Here is a 17665-nt window from a genome sequence, read left to right as displayed (position 1 = left end):
CAGAACGCGCCTGCAATGTTTAATAAATTATGAAGGCTCGAGGGAAGAGAAATTATCTCTAGCAAACTTGAATCAAACAGAATTTTAGCTGTGACAATGAAAATATACGAAAATATTATACGAAATAATTGAAAATTCGGGATTTTCTTTTCCGGAACTGTAAAAGTTCATCCAAAAATTATTCTTGCGTTTTAAATAGCGCATTTTGGAAAGTACCTCATAACTTTTTCATTCAAGAATACTTATTAATTACAAAGTTGTGGCCAATCTCCCGAAGACCTTGTTATAAGAAAGACTTTGTTGTTCAGCGATATTGCTGAAAGTCTTTTTGATACTCCTTGAAGTAAACCACTTTCAACGTACAGTTTAATCTTACAGTTTTCTAGAAAAAAGTTCCCACTACTTCAGCGTTTTCAGTCTTTTACAGTAATTTCTCCCAATTTGGGAAGAGGAGATACGATTATTCGAGCTTTGCGGCTCGTTTTTATAGTTACTCATTGTCAACAATTATAAAACGGATTTTATGCATTTACAACAAAAATACATAGGTCAAATATAAAATTGTAAGATAATTAGAAGAATTTGAGGATATTGTTAGTTTCAACTTATTATAATTATTAAGAGAAGAAAGATATCTTCAACGAATTTATGTTTCTTACGATTAACTTGAACAACGTTTATTTTGCATAAAAATCCGCAGTCTACTCATCTAGTATCTCAAATTGTATAGTGTTAAAAGTAAACAATTTATTTCTATAAATATATAATATAATATAATATAATATAATATAATATAATATAATATAATATAATATAATATAATATAATATAATATAATATAATATAATATAATATAATATAATATAATATAATATAATATAATTAGCATTTAATATCAAAAAATATTAATCTTTGCTAACGACCACAACAAATTACACGTTGTCTATTAGGCTATTATCTTCCTGTTTACGGAATCACTGAATTTTTCCGACTCACTGTCTCGTTGCCGTAGCTCGTGTACACGTTAAAAATGGCTGCCTCTACGTTCTGTTTCCTTTTTTATGTCAGGTCCTATGGTATGGTATCAGATGTTCGAGTACGCGATTGGTCATTGGCTGCAAAAAGCAACCGAACACATGATCGGTTGCGTGCTCTGCAGTCCTGGTTGTTTCTCGCTCTTCCGAGGAAAAGCTCTGATGGATGATAACGTGATGAAAAAGTACACCACTAGATCCGATGAGGCAAGGCATTACGTTCAGTACGATCAGGGAGAGGATCGATGGCTTTGTACGCTGCTCCTGCAACGTGGCTACAGGGTATGTACTTTAAAGGACGTTGCAAGCTTCATTGAATATTTACAACGCGATCAAGAGCGCAATAAAAAAGCGAGAAAATCGTTGCGCCAACGCTGACGCGCTTCATTTGCTTCTATATAAAACTGACAATACGAAGATTAGCAAAGGTCCATTTGAAAAGTTTTATGCAGATTGTCGATTCAGAAGTACATTCGACCCACTCGACGATAGATATGCAACCAATTACATTATTATTCACTACAAGTGATTGGCAAAAAACTATGAATTTTATTGGGAATCTTCACCAATGTATTGGCTCTATATTTATATTCTTTTTTAGTTTAGTTTTTGATCGTACTCTTCTTTATTCTGTTTTATTGAAATTTCAAACGAATATCTCTCTTTCCAACGTTATAACTTTGATTTCTTTGTGATTTTCAAAAATATTTTATTTTCATTACAATATTTTCAATATCCGAAATTAAGCACAGAAATTTTCGATTGAGCTAACGCAGTCGCAAATCTCTTTAAAATGAAGCTCGATATCGTTTACTAGGAATTTTCAGACAGTTTAGTTGCACGAGCACGAAACGAGTTGAACGATAATATAAAAAGAACTCGACATCGTACGAATCGGTTTTTTATTCGTACCGCAGGTCGAGTACTCAGCTGCCAGCGACGCTTACACCCACGCGCCTGAAGGATTCAACGAATTTTACAATCAACGTCGTCGATGGGTACCCTCGACCATAGCCAATATCATGGACCTTCTGATGGATGCGAAGCGAACGATCAAAATCAACGACAACATATCTCTTCCCTACATTTCCTATCAGATTCTACTCATGGGTCAGTGAAATGTTTATTCGACAACTTAAATTTTTTTTTGGAATGGTTACATTCTTACGAAATAATGCCATTTATTCTTCCCCAATAGTTCGTTTTCATCTCAATTTTGAATTTTTTTTACCAGACGACTGCAACAGTCTGAATCACGCTACTACTGCAGCTGCAACTTTAAAGAAAATTGCTATTATTTCTGAACAAAATTTTAGTATATTTCTCGAATGTTAGTTTACGAGTATGCCGAGTTTCTAGTTTCAATACCGAATATTTTTCTTTTAAAGAATTCACAAAAGTCGCTTTGTAATCTGGGAGGATCTTTTCAATTCTATCATTGTCTACGAAAGACTTTTTCTAATTTCAATAATTTGAAACAAAATATGTGGAACCGGTCATATTTTGACCGGAATGGTTGGTTCAGAGTCAATGTTGCCCTTTTCAAGGTCTTCAGATTTCTTCGTTATCGTTGTAGGCGGCACCATTTTGGGACCGGGCACGATTTTCCTCATGTTGGTGGGCGCGTTCGTGGCAGCCTTCAAGATCGATAACTGGACCAGCTTCTACTACAACATCATTCCCATTCTTTTGTTCATGCTCATATGTTTTACGTGTAAGGCAAACATACAGGTAAGACGACCGATTCGGCGTGCGTGTGACGAATCGATCTATACGTCGTGATGGTGTTAGTAACGTTGTTGTCTTTCAGCTTTTGTGCGCGCAAATATTGTCAACAGGATACGCGATGATAATGATGGCCGTGATCGTAGGTACTGCCCTCCAGCTCGGAGAGGACGGTATCGGATCACCTTCGGCCATATTCTTGATATCCTTATCCAGTTCCTTTTTTATAGCGGCTTGTTTGCATCCGCAAGAGTTCTGGTGTATCGTGCCCGGAATTATTTACCTGCTCTCGATCCCATCCATGTATCTGCTTTTGATCCTCTATTCGATTATCAATTTGAACGTCGTCACGTGGGGCACCCGCGAAGTACAAGTGAAAAAGACGAAAAAGGTTCGTTCCCGCAAAGTCATCATTGAATTTAGCTTTGCTCTGCTATCTTCTAAGAAATGACTAATCTCTTCGTTAGGTGGTTGGGGATTCGCGAATGACTTTCAAAAATTTCTTCGGGAAAGATAATTTGTCACTAATCGAGCTCATGGACAGTTGGTGAAGGAAGTAAGATGTGCTGTGCCTTGCCCAGAAGAAGTTCGCTGAGAAAAATGTAGGATCGATCCTTACCAATTTACTGATTCTAACGCCATCGAAGAAGTAGGGTAAACGCGTTTTCTTTATTGGCATAAATGATTCCTTCCTATCAGCCGTAAGTGTCGATGGCTAATTACCGCCGCGGCATCTCGTTCAATCGTGGTCGCCCAAATGCTACACGCAATAGGAATGGTTTTCGTAGTGTCATAGAAGAGTGGGCAACCCTTTTGCCACTGTACCGTAACGGCCGACTTCTTCCGAACAAGGCACAGTATAGTCCTCGTGCGACAAGAAGGCACTTTTGGGTTTACATTCCCCTTATTGACCGCTATTGGCCGAAAACGGTGACAAAGATCGACTGTAGTGGGGCAGTTAGTAAGAGGAGGAATATAAACATAAAGGTGCCTTCTTGTTGCGTGAGGACTATACATACACTTACGAACAAAAGTTAAGAAACACTTTTTTAAACGCAATAATTCTTTTAAAAGTGGACTGAATGACTGGAATTTTTGTTAAACATATTAGAGGGACTAGTTTGCTGTACAATGACTAAAATTCTCCTTTTTTAATTTTGCTATTGATTGGAATGACATAAAAAGAGAGAAAAATCTCTCGTTTCGTAACTTTTTTATCTGAGTCTACGACAGAAATATAAAAAGTGCGTTTCGTAGATCTCGGTAACTTATATGCATGATGAAAATTTTATCGAAATCGGTTGACGTTTTTATGAGTTAAACGAATTAAAAATGGCAAAAATCGCAAATGATCGAAAAAACTGTAAGAAATCTGCAGTTTTTTAAAATCTTTCGACGCCTGCAGCTCGACTCTAGATTAACCGATTCCGATCAAATTTTCACCATTTTTTAAATTTTCGTTATAGACTCAGATAAAGAAGTTTAAAAACGAGAGTTTTCATACTTTTCTTTGTCATTCCAAGTAATAGCAAAATGAAAAAGAAGCATTTTTGTCATCGTCTAATAGACTAATCTCTCTACTATGTTTAACAAAAATTCAATTCATTTAGTTTAGTTTTAAAAAGGTTATTGTATTTTAAACGGTGTTTCTTAACTTTTGTCTGTAAGTGTACATCTTTAATGTATAATTGTCATTAACATGACAAATCTCCGAACACAGATTGCGCTTTTTCGTTTGCATACGTATGTTCTGCTTTCTTTGTAACATAAGATTGTGCATGGCATTTGAGCCAATTTAATTATACTACAGTTCAATGAAACTGTACTGCTGTTTAATTATAGTGTACTCTAGTCCCATAGTGAATGGCCTATGTTTTCATTCGATCACGTTGTAATCGGATCAGATTCTTCAATAATTGCTAATCGTTTCGTAATGCAATTGAAATACAATATTGTCGAAATGCATTGAACACAGAAAAGTTTATTTCTGGTTAGGGTATTACGAATTTACGAACAGCATCATATCTGTCCCTGTTAATAATTGTTTTCTATTTGTGATCTTTACGTGGTGTCTTCCTTTAATTACAATACTAACAACACTGCACTACAGGTGTTCGTAGCAGGAATATTCAGCGCACTTTACGGCATGGTGATGGTCTCTGTCTTCGTTGGGATCGCGATAAACGTCGTCGAGGATGGCACAGCACTATCTCCGTCGGCTCTGTTTCTAATGATGATGATTGGTCAACTAGTGATAGCCGCGTTTATGCACCCTTCGGAATACTATTGCTTTAAATATATTGTCGTATACATCATAACACTACCCTCAATGTACTTGCTGCTTATTGTTTACTCAGTCGTTAATCTGAATGACATTACCTGGGGCACGAGGGAGGTGAAGAAAAAATTAACGGCAAAGGTAATTAATTGTGCAAGTAATCAACTAACCAGTTAGTTCATTATTAATTTTGCGCCTCGAAATAATTGTAGAAAGGCTTCTATTTTCAGTGACTTGAGATACAAAAATTTCACTTACATTGACGCACAAAGTTACTGTAATTATTGCTAACAAATTGACTTTATTATTCTTATGTCGTACCTTTTTTGAAGTTAGGATGTCGTATTTGTTTAATTTAGTAAACTAAAAAATAATTAGTTTAGAAGTATTCGAGAATTTTTAAGGTATGAAGTAGTGAATTCGTTGACGTTTTATTTGATAAACTGGAACCGAAAAGTTTGGCTCTTTAAATTTATTGGTTTATTATTACAAAGTGCAAAATCAATAATCATGGGGTATACTTCTAGCATCGTCTGCATGCATAAATATGTACTCTAAAATTCGCATGAGTTATATATTAACATCGTACATTATTACGTAACCTAACATTGATTCTATCAATGAGAAATCTATATTTCATGCTATTTTGGCATTATCTTAAGTTCATTATTCGATAGAAATTCATTCTTCAATAAGGAATAGAGGTAATTACTTATTTTAAGGGCATCAACTTCGATTTTGATGATTGTGAAATATGTTATAGAAGACAAAATTCTAAACAACTTTTTTTCTATAGATATAACGACCATGTGGCCTTAGTTTTCGAGATATTTGCAAACTTCCTTTCGTGCTACTGCATTGAATGCTGCCTAAGGGTGTCCCAAAATTATGTTACTCCCAGGAAATGAGAGATTCCTAAGGTTATTTGGAATAACTTTTTCCTTAACGAAAATGCAAACCGCGGCTTCGTTTACGAGTTTTTAACGAAAAACAGTGACCAATCAGAGGCGAGCACGGCTGGCGCGAGGCGACCGAGCCAATGAGCAGAACTAGGCTTCGTCCGCTTGTTGGCTCAGCCGCCTCGCGCCACCTGATCTCGCTTCTCATTGGTCAGTGTTTTTCGTTAACAACTCGTAATCAAAGTCGCGGATTGCATTTGCGCCAAGGAAAAAGTTACTTCAAATGACCTCAGAAAGCCTTCATTTCTCGGAAGTAACATAATTTTGGGACACCCTGTAGACAGAATTCAATGTTACGGAAGGAATTTTTCAAATATCTCGGAAACTAAGGCCGTGCAGCGGTTACATGTATAGCTAAAAATTGTTCGGAATTTTGTCGTCTACAACATATTTCAGAATCAACGAAATCAGAGCTGGAGCTCCTAAAGTAAACAATTACCGAAATGGAATCTCGGCCGGTCTAATTAATAACACGGTCTTAACAGCTTTCTAACAACAAGAGCTTTGCACTTGGGGATAAAAAGTATGCAAACAACGTTTACAGTTGAAATGCGTTTGATATTCTTGTCGTTGAACCGACAGGAACTCGAACAAGAGAAGAAGGAGGCCGAAGAGGCGAAACGAAAAGCGAAACACAAATCCTTGCTAGGATTCTTCCAAAACGGCGTCGGCGCGAACGACGACGAGGAAGGATCGATAGAAATCTCTTTAGCAGGTCTATTTAAATGCATGTTTTGCACGCACGGCCAAACTTCGGGTGAGAAGGAACAATTGGTCACGATCGGCGAATCATTGGATCACCTTGGAAAACGTTTGGAAGTTATCGAAAGGTTTGCTAATTTTCATTTTGTTTTTCATTTTCATTTTCATTCACTTTCACTTTGTTTCAAGCTTCTCGGAAGAGTCATCGCTTTCTTCATATTTAGCTTTTCATCGGATAGATCTGTTTTTTCTTTTATTGTGCAATTTGCAGCATCAATTTATTGTTAAAAATCGATTGGTGAGTATACTTATTTTGTAAATCTCTTTATGTTTGTTACAGAAATCATTGATTTCTAAAGGTACAATTAGACATCTTACAGATACTGTTACTATTTCGAATCAGTGCAAATCTTTTACTTCATTAGAGAATATTACCGTCCCTAAGGTAAGATAGAGTTCTTGCGGCCAATTCCGGTGGTATTTCACGGATTAGACCGTCTCGCTGATGAGTCTATCAGCACGTTTGGGACGAAATGTTCGGTCCTGCGCTCTCATCTCTTCTTTTATCGTTATGTTCGTCTCATCAACCGCATTTTATCCGTGAAATGTATGGTGTCAATTTAGAATAATGAACGGATTAAGTTACCGTAGTTGTTAGCCACGCCGGAATCGCTTTAAACTGAAAGGAATTTTGTGAAAGTATAGTCGCCAAGTCAGACAAAGGAAATTAGAAGAAAATTCATGCACATTTTTTCTATAAATTTCAAATCCATCGAATTACGTGATTTTTCAAATACACAACGGAAAAATGTGATATCTTTCGTTTTTTCTAAAATGAATTTTCTCATAGATTCAGCATTGGTATAATCTATGTCATGTTCTCATTGGTCTATTTACAATTGATCATAAAATTTTGATATTTTTCACTTCTTTAGAAACGAATTTTCTCATAGAATCTGCATTAACCCATACCATGTTCTTGTTAGATGGAAACTTTTTGTTACGTCAGTTTCATTCGTCTTTAGAGATGTCAAGAATTAAAACGTTATTCTATTCTACTATATGGATTTTTCCTGAAATTCCTTTGACGATTTTCTAGGGCTGTAGATCCGCATGGACACGCGAGTAACAAACGGAGGGCTTCTTCGGTGGGTTCGCGAACAGCTGCTACTCTCGACGACATCGGCGAAGATCCTGCGGAGGATCGGGAATGTCACAGCGATACTGAAACAGTGACTAGTCAGAACACAGAGGGAAATCGAGAAGGCAACAATTTCCCCAGTCGTCCGTTCTGGCTGAGCGACGAGGGATTGAAGAAAGGTGAAATTGATGTGCTATCGCTCCAAGAAGAACAATTCTGGAAGGACCTATTGGAGAAGTATCTGTATCCCATCGACGAAGACAAAGCAGAAAAGGTAAAGCCCCTTTGCTCACGTGTCTTGCGATTCCGATTTCCTCTCTACAGCATAAGTTTAGTATTATTGCCTTCACTACGTAGTCTTCTGGTTCCATTTTAATTCGAAATACAGTGTGTATCATAAATAAATCGACTCCTTAAATTTTTAATAATTTGACCTGCTTTAAGGGGGTATTCTAGTCTAGAGGTCGACTTTTTAGGTGCTATTTAGTATTTTTTTTTAAGAGCCATAAAGACATTATCGTGTCGGGATTTATGGCATGGCTTTGACCTGTATTTAAGGAGTATACACTATTTTTTTCATGAGAAAATATTTAAAATTGTCGAAGATAGTGCCCTTTCAATTGAATATGTCTGCACGGTTGCCACGATATTCCGGCCGTTCTTTTTCTTCGAAATGGACAAACAAACATCCATTATGTTCAGTATAAACGTGACTATCGTCGGTACCAAAAATATATAAAAACATTGAAGAGAAAATTTTCGACAGCACTTTCAAGTTAGGTTATCGATTTTTTGTGCTTTTTTCAAATAGTTAAAAACGTTAGATTTCAAAGATTTTGGCACGGACGATAGAGACACATATGTTGAAAATACCCGCCAATTTTGAGATATCATGGCAACCATCTAGAAAAATGTGGTTCCCAAAAAAAATTAAACGAGAAATATACCTGCTATTTGCAGTACTATGCCAACGGTGCGTCGCACGCTACAGACAAACGCTTGTCCAATCGAGACTTTAGTAATTTTTTAAATCCAACAATATCCACTGGTAGAAATATTTTCAAAGACATATACCTTCAGAAAATGAAATAATAGAGAAAACTGATTTTTTTAAATTTCTAGACTAGAATTCCTCCTTAAATCAACTGTCGTAAAAGTAAATGGAAATAACATTACTGTTATTGTACTAATGTACCGCAATGTGGCTGTGGACGACAATCATTTTATTTTATTCGTGATAACGGAAACAATAATATCGGTAATGAAAATAACATTTATATCTCGAATCTTCTATTATACATAAATCCAAAAATGATATATTACGACAATCTTCTTTTAAACAAATAACGTACTGCAATATTTATGATACACACTTTATAAACTTTGCTGAAAACTTTTGGAAAAGTTAGCTCTCTTAGTGATTTAACTTCTTTAACCGATACAAAATAGTTTTAACGCATTAAATATTTCTTTATAGGTACATTCGTTCTAAATTGTCATGAAACTTTATAGAGTCCATTTCCCAATTATTCTAATTATATAATAGAATGCCATAACCATTAAATCGTAATTGCCAGTTTTAGAATCGTACTTTTAAATGTTCACGATCGGTTGCTTTCTTAAATTGAATTTAGCGAACTGAATATTGCAGAGATTTGACATTCCTGCGATAAGTTTTGTAGTGACGCGTTTTCACGTTTGAAATTGGCGATTGTAACAGAAAAATTCTGTGAGACTTCATTACACGCGTAAAAGATAATTAAATATCGATAATGAGGAAACTCGCCGAACGAATTAACGCGACGAAACAATAATCGATCCATGCTGCTTGCATCAGGCACGAATCGCCAAAGATCTAAAGGACCTACGTGACCAGAGCGTGTTCGCGTTTTTTATGCTGAATGCCCTGTTCGTCCTGATCGTCTTTCTGCTGCAATTAAACAAAGACTTGTTGCACGTGAAGTGGCCTTTCGGTATCAAGACGAACATCACCTATGACGATCAAACGCAGGAGGTAAAGACCGCTCCGTCCATCTCGCGTTATCCTGCTCCTTGAACGATTAGCACCCTAGACACGCCCGTCGCCGCATTAAATATTCCCAGCAAAACACTTTAAATGCTCGCAAACTTCCCGCTCAAGTAGATTTATTAAACTTCCGCACATAGCTGCATCCTCGAACCAGTCCGCGGGCGTTTCGTTCCACGACACATTAGATTAGTGTAAAAATAGTTGAAACGCAACGATCTGGCTTAGACCTTAGCTTTCTTAAACGTTGGAAAAAGCGTATCAAGGCCGATAGATTATTAGGCAACAAGCTGTTATATGTCCGCTAACCTAATGTATCGAAAAGAGAGTGTCGCAAATATTCGTCGAAGAAAATACCAGTCCGTTGCAAATTCGTTTAGAAATTTACGCAAGCATTATGCAGCCTGTGACGCAGAACGTGTTTTCCGAAAAATCCGACCATAGAATACGATTCGAAGGAACGTTTCAGCATTCCAATTGTTTTGCAATCGCCCCGTTGCGTTCCCTTTCTCGCCTGCGTCCGAAGCTTACGATTTATCGAGACGATAATCCCAAGGAGTTCAAGGATCAACGGCCGAACGGACGGAGCGTATTTTTCTACATATTTTCTAACGTGTACTTTGTTTTTCTTGTTGCTTTGGTCCACGACAGGCTCGCATTGCTGCCGACTTGATCGAGCTGCGGAACAAGAGTGTGTTCGCGTTTTTTATGTTCAATGCGTTGTTCGTTCTGATCGTATTCTTGCTACAGCTGAACAAAGATCAGCTGCACGTTGTCTGGCCGCTCGGCGTCAAGACGAATATCACCTACATCGAAGAGACCTCGGAGGTACCTGGTATTTCCAAACGGGGAATTGAGAAACAGAGATGCTGTCTCACTGATGCCTCGGGAGACTAACACTCCCGGTGTGCTCCGCAACTCCCGACAACATTCTACTTATTTTCTGACGTATCGTCGTCGTGTGTTATCAGACTTAGTTACAGTCGGTCGAGCCGCCCGGCAGAACCGATGCTGATCCGTGAACGATAAGGGAAACATGTGTACTTGTCGAAGAGAGTTTGCGTCGTTCTCGGTCAACGGTAAATTCACCTTGGCTCATACGCTGCCGTGTCGCGTACGGTGCACAGATTTCGGATGTTTCCATTAGTTTTCTTCGCCAGAGTTTAAGGTTATCATGAAATAGTTTTCGATTTTTTAGAAAGAAAAACGAAGTGCGATTGAAACGGTGAACAAATATTTCTAATTGCTTTTAAATTTTGACGAAGCGTTGGTTGGAACAATGATTTCGATAGCGCGAAGTCGCTAGGTAGATCTTCGGTACATACATCGGGATTTCGTAATTTATTTATCGAATTTGAATGTCGACTGATTGATACCGACATAGCGAGAAACGGAGCACACCGGAAAATGGTACCCGGTGATGATAATTTTGCACTTACTGGGACATGTCTGTGTTTTGTCAATAACGTGGATCATCGGCACGCGGCGAATTACCATTAACATGTTTGCACAGGTATTCCTGGAACGAATGGAGCACGGGATGGAACCGAGCATCTGGCTAAAAAATAGTTGGCTAAGTCACAAATAACATCGCCGCCTCTCTAATTAAGATTCTTCCCGTCCTATTATCTCTTTATCCACAGAATTGCGATAGTCTTAATGTGATTACTTACATAGGATCTCTTCCCGACTAACAATAACCAGAGCAAGTTCAGGGAACAAACACACAAATGAATTTTTACTACGGATATCGACGAAAGCGGCGCTCCATTGTTTTACATACTTTTTTCGTTTAACGCTGATCCCGCCTCTGCGCTGAAACATATGCCGCGGTGTACTGTTCGCAATACCAAACAAATTTCAAATAACCGTTCGACGTGGCCTGTTTAAAGGGATATAACGTTCAAACGCGTTTTACGATGCGAGGCTCGCCGAACATTTGTATTCGCTGTGACCATTGAAACATTTTCAAAAGAACGACGCAAAATGTTGTTCGTGTGAAAATAAGTTGAAGAACAGTGAACGAAGTTTGTACAGGGGCATTACTATTGTTTAAATAATAGGAACTTAGTACTCTGTTATTAATATTAAAAGTAAGTTGAACATTTTGACGGACAGTAAAAAAATAAAAAAACCAGTATTATAAACACAAAAGAATATTTATATTTTTGTGGTATACAAGATACAATTCAATAAACATATGAAGAAATAACGAAATTCGTATAGCTACAAAATAACGAAATTCGTCTAAAGTGTTACAAAAAAATGACAATTATAACATTAGTAATTAATATTTCCACAATTACCTTTTATTACTTCAAATACCTTATTCTTCATACTGCAAACACTAACTTTTGCAATGTCGTAACATTAATTTTACCTCATTTTTGCCTTATAGCAGTTTCAAACACTTTAACGTTATTATACTGCTTATTATTTTGATATATATATATACTGCTCTTGATAAGATCAAGAGTCATAAGTAGTAAATCTTTTTGTCGCAACCATTCTTTAATGTTTAAAGCACGAAAAATTCTAATAAATAAAATTCTAAAAAATATTTATCTGCGTTTAATCTGGTGCGAATTTTACATATTGATTTCTTTGCAGAATAGCTAACCGCACTCCACGGTATTAAACTTCCTCCGCCAAAATTCTCGTTTATGATCACTTATATTATATATGGCCACAATAATATTTATAACCACCAGGTCCATCTAAACTAAACTTTTTCTCGTCAGAAAATATAATATTTTTCCATTCTGCATCCCAGGACGTATGATTTCGCTCGAAATCTAATCTTGCGGTTTTGTGATGTTTCGTAAGGGGTGGTTTCACTGCTTTTTTTGTCAACTTCAATCGCTTATCTTTTCGCAGTATCTGTTGCACAGATCTGTACTGCATCGTACAGTCACTGGCAAGTCTGAAATTTCTTTTACTACTTTAGAACTTTTATTTCCAATTTTTATTTCGCGAAAAATTCGTGAATGAACACGGGTTGTGAGTTTATTATTACAACCTGCATGGTTTTTGGAATAACATCAACAGATCTATTAATCTTTTTAACTATTTGTTGAAAACAGAGTCCTATATCATGATGTTTCCATTTTTATTCGTTCTTCCGTATTTAGAACTTTTCCTCGTGGCATAATAATTGTTTTCAATTATTTGTAAAATAAAATATTAAATACTCTTAATATGTACTTTCTCTGAATTACGGATGATGTTTCTCATGTCAATGATGCTACTGTACTAAGGAAAATGTTACTGTCCTTATACAAATTTCGTACCCCTACCTTGGCAGATATTCTTGAATCTGTGTTTAGAAAACTCGGAAATCCGGAGTTTGTTTATAACGTCGCTCCGCAGTAAATGTACTGTGGTATGGATTAATTTTTTTCAGTAAATCGCAGTGTTTGTCTCTACACAAATTTCGTCCACTGTATTATACGGATAGCCAGTCCTGAATTTAATATTGCATACCGATACATCTAAAAATGATTTCATAAATTGCTACAAGTCTCGTCGTGTACGTTCAAGTCAACGAATTATTTTATAAATTAGTAAAAGCTTTAACGTCGCTATGTTAGTAATCACATGATTTTGGGTGTTTGTTCTCTTGACTTTCATGTCGTTCAACTCTTCCGTGGCCCGGCAGCTCCGTCGCGTGAATATTGAAGATTTTCTTTCTATTTTCCGTCTCCCCGGCAGCACGTGTCGAGTTTACGGGCCACGAAAGAGACAAAAGCAAAAGGCATCACGAAACCTTGTCCCGTTCTCCGCTCACTCGTCTGAATACGAAGGAGGGAGAATCGTCACGCAGGTTTCCGTTCCACGTTCTTATGTGTCTAATTCCGATAATGCACTGCTAGGTATGACAGCAGAGGAGCACCACTAACGAGTTACCGTCAATGTAACTAAACGGTGTCTTACACAATTCCATGTGTTGCAGACGAGATCGTGTTCCGAACGGTATCCTGTTCCTACGAGCAATCGACTTGAACAATCGATTCGTTAACACTTTCACTGCCGACAGTCTCGAAAATCTCATGAAATTAAAACATTTGATTTAAACGTGCATGTAGTTGGTCGAACGAAAATTGAAACGTTAAGTTGTACAATAACGTACAACTGTTCCAACGTTTTTACATTTCGCGGTTCCTAATTATATTAGCAAGATACAATGGATTCGCCTAAAAATGAATTTTTATGCGACGCGGTAGCCGAAGTGTTAAAAAGAAACGAACGTGTTAGCTCGTTCGAAACGTACGCAATTCTTGAACTTGCAACTCGAGGACGATAGCTTGCACAGCTTCAAAAACTCGTGGAGCATCGTTTCGCGTATGGACAGGATACGCTGTCTATTTCATTGCCTTCTACCTCGACGTATGTATATTTCTCAAACAGAGCAGCAAACGGCTGTCTTGTCGATATTCGTTCATGCGATCATTGTCGAGGCTGGGATACGGCGTTGAAGCACACAGCAATTAATAACCCACGAGCGAAGAGTTTTATTCGTTTCTCTGTCTTCCTCCTCTGTTTACCATTTAAGTTCGACGCGGCTCATCCGTCACTGTCCCCTAACAATGGCGTCTATCCCGCAGGTACGCATCACAAAAGAATACCTGCAACTAGAGCCGATCGGCTTGGTATTCGTATTCTTCTTCGCTTTGATATTGGTGATTCAATTCACCGCGATGTTGTTCCATCGGTTCGGCACGTTCGCCCATATTTTGGCCAGCACCAGCCTGGATTGGCACTGTTGCAAGAAGGTACGTGTTACCGACATCACAATTTCCTACACATCTGGCTGTGTGTACTCGTTTTCACCGGTTGACCGTTTTTACCACGTTAGACCAAGGATTTGTCAGACGAAGCACTGCTGCCGAAAGACGCGGTGGAAATAGTCAGGGATCTGCAGAGATTAGACGGGATGGAGGGCGATTACGAAGAAGGCAGCGGCAGCGGACCTGGCAGAAGGAAGACCATAAGGAACCTTGAAAAGAGCCGGCGAAAAACCCAGGCTATCAATACGCTCGATGTCGCATTCAGACAACGATTCTTCAGCATGTCCGATGGGAACGGTAAGCGAGAAGCGAAATATCGTATTTCAGCGTGCCTCAATTAGTCACCGATGCGTTTCAACCACCTCTTTGCGCAATATCCTTCGCTGTCTCAGACACGCCAACTTTGTATGTACTACGGTTACACAAACAAAATTTAACTGAGAGAAAAGATAAAAAAAGAAAGGGAAACCGATGTTTCAACTTAAATTTTCTGTGCGAAAAAAGATTCTTAAACCTCTGCACTATAGCAATGAGTGGGTCTCGTGATGGAGATTTAAAATGTAATCTAGTAAATAGGAACGTTATTCCTTTATTTGGAATCGAGGAACAAAATTTGATTCTTCTGTAATTAAAATCTAGGAATGAGGATAAACAAAGACACAGGAGATACAGAAATTGTTTTGTTCTATTTAAGAAAGTTATTGAAGGCGAAGAAGTGCTAATCGACGTAGCTATGAAAGAAGTCGTAGTAGAAGTGGTTGTATGCTTAGGATCGTTTACAATTTTGTTTATCAATTTTTTTCAACACGACTTTTAAGCTACTCCTCCTACTTAGTTTTTCTATAGACTTTAATGAAATATCTGACAATTTGAATTAACTGTCGGGAACTAGATTATTGGACAAGTAACAACGCGATGTACTGACTCTGAGGAATGTTTGAGAATTAATTCCGCGATGTCCGATCATTAACACCGTACAAATGTCAATTAAATAGAAACAAATCAACAATTAGGTGTCGTTCTTGGAGGGTTAACTTTATTGTCGACTCTTGTCTATCTCAAAATCTAGGAACGAAATTATACAAGATACAAAAATCAGAGCGCGGATTTATATCCAAAATAAAAATGTTCTGAGTCAGTTTTATAAAAAAGGAGATGGATGAACGATAATGAAAGCGTATTCCTTCGTTAAATAATACGAACATGTCGAAAATGATATAGTAATATGCAATTCTTTTTATAATTTTATTACGTAAATATTCTTGTTCAGGTCTGCCAAGGAACATGTCAACGAGACGGTCTGCAAGGGCCTTCAAGGCCTTCGAGGGTCGTAGAAACAGCATCATGGCGATGAGGCGAAAGTCGCAGATGCAAACCCTGGGTGCGAATAATCCTTACGGCGTAGCTGGGAATCCTCTGGGGATCCAAGGTCGTCCTTCGCGAAGCAGTCAGATATCCGTGAAGGATGTTTTCGAGGGTCACGCCGGCCACACGAATTCCGCCTACGAGCCAGATGAGAACACTGGGAACAGCCTCAGACTGCAAAATTTAGGTCAAAGTACGTGGAGAGATACTAACCCCAACATCTAACGCGCAACTATTACATGAACGTACGTATATCGAGAAACCTGAATGGTTTAATAGATACTTTATATCTTTATATTTAACAGTAATTTTGTATTTGTATATCTAATACCAATTTTATATTTTTATATTTATAAGTAATTTTATATATTTATATTCAATAGGAATTTTATATTTAATTTATCTAAACAATAATATCTTTTGTTTTGACATGTATTTTTAAATTCAAACATAGCGGCCGACATGGCGGTCAATTTAGGCTGCAATCTGAATATTCTTAATCCACGATCAACTGCAGGGTGTACCAAATTCACTCGTAATCTGGAAATTAGGGGTTTCCGATGTCATTTGAAGTAACTTTTTCCTTAGCGCAAATGCAATCCGCGGCTTTGTTTACGAGTTATTAACAAAAAATATCGACCAATGAGAGGCGAGCTCGGCTGATGCAAGGCAGGCGAGCCAACGAGCGGATGAAGCCCAGTTCCGCTCATTGGCTCCGCCGCGGCGCCCGCACCAGTTGATCTCGCCTCTCATTGGTTACTGTTTTTCATTAATTTGCATTATAAGGAAAAAGTTACTTCATATGACCTCAGGGACCCTTCATTTCCCGATTACGAGTGACTTTTGAGAGACTCTGTATAAGTTGTTCCATTGCATTGTCGTTTCTGCCACAAATTTATCGATAGTTTTCACTTACTTTTATAAATTCTGTTTTTATTACTATTTCATTATTTTTTTTTTTTAATAAAAAATACCTTTACGTGTCGTTTGCCACTGGAATAAACATACCTTGTAAAAATGAATCCGTCAAGCATTAATGCATTTTGCGTGTTGGATTATCGTTAGAAGGAAGGTGCGAAGAAATTTCTATTTTTAATATAGTAAAGCCTCGCGTTAAGTATAGTAAAGTGGACATTAAAGTGGCAAATGGTTTGGCGCATCGAGGAGAAATGGTCGTAGATGATGAAGCGTACTGTAGACTAATTTGTATACATCAGTTGGTGAATAGCACCGCCATACCGTAGCACAGGCCACGATATAAGTCAGTTTGCTTCTCGAATAGTCTGACAATTCAGTATCCAGAATTTTAAAGCAGTGCATAAAGCATTGATGCATTAGAAATGGGGCAGTAAATCTTCCTGTTACAATCATTCGGATTAATAATATGTATACAGGGTGATCCACGTAACACTTTTCATGATTCTTCAAGAACTTCCGATAATCTGATAAGAAAATGTTTGAGAAACCAAAGTTGATCAGTTTTCGATTGGCTATGTAGTGCAGCAAAAAAATTTCATCAAAATATCTTTTTTGTTAATTGTCAAAGCCACCCAACCAATATCACCCTGCGTCTATCCAACCACAACGCTACCACTGATCCATTATGAAATAATAGAGACCCTGCGGGAACGTTTTAACTTCGAAGTAT

General features: G+C 37.6%; 1 protein-coding gene across 10 annotated transcripts in view; it reads left to right on the top strand.

Moving 5' to 3' along the window:
- Positions 1-17665, top strand: part of kkv (hyaluronan synthase-like protein kkv) — a 51900-nt gene that overhangs the window by 33110 nt on the left and 1125 nt on the right. For 3 of the 10 annotated variants that reach the window (XM_076523966.1, XM_076523960.1, XM_076523968.1), the window contains exons 11-20: positions 1069-1316; positions 1952-2144; positions 2611-2765; positions 4870-5178; positions 6579-6826; positions 7798-8113; positions 9677-9853; positions 14470-14637; positions 14721-14949; positions 15923-16210. In XM_076523966.1, coding sequence (XP_076380081.1) covers positions 1069-1316; positions 1952-2144; positions 2611-2765; positions 4870-5178; positions 6579-6826; positions 7798-8113; positions 9677-9853; positions 14470-14637; positions 14721-14949; positions 15923-16210 — 2331 coding nt within the window. Of the gene's footprint in view, positions 1-1068; positions 1317-1951; positions 2145-2610; positions 2766-2844; positions 3151-4869; positions 5179-6578; positions 6827-7797; positions 8114-9676; positions 9854-10516; positions 10698-14469; positions 14638-14720; positions 14950-15922; positions 16263-17665 lie in introns of all 10 variants that reach the window. The other 7 variants (XM_076523965.1, XM_076523964.1, XM_076523961.1 and 4 more) reach the window with 6 other exon arrangements.

This window comes from Megalopta genalis, chromosome 7 (genome assembly GCF_051020955.1).
Source record: "Megalopta genalis isolate 19385.01 chromosome 7, iyMegGena1_principal, whole genome shotgun sequence".
Lineage (NCBI taxonomy): Eukaryota > Metazoa > Arthropoda > Insecta > Hymenoptera > Halictidae > Megalopta > Megalopta genalis.
Note: the sequence above shows the minus strand (reverse complement) of the source record. Positions and strands in the feature narration are given on the sequence as shown.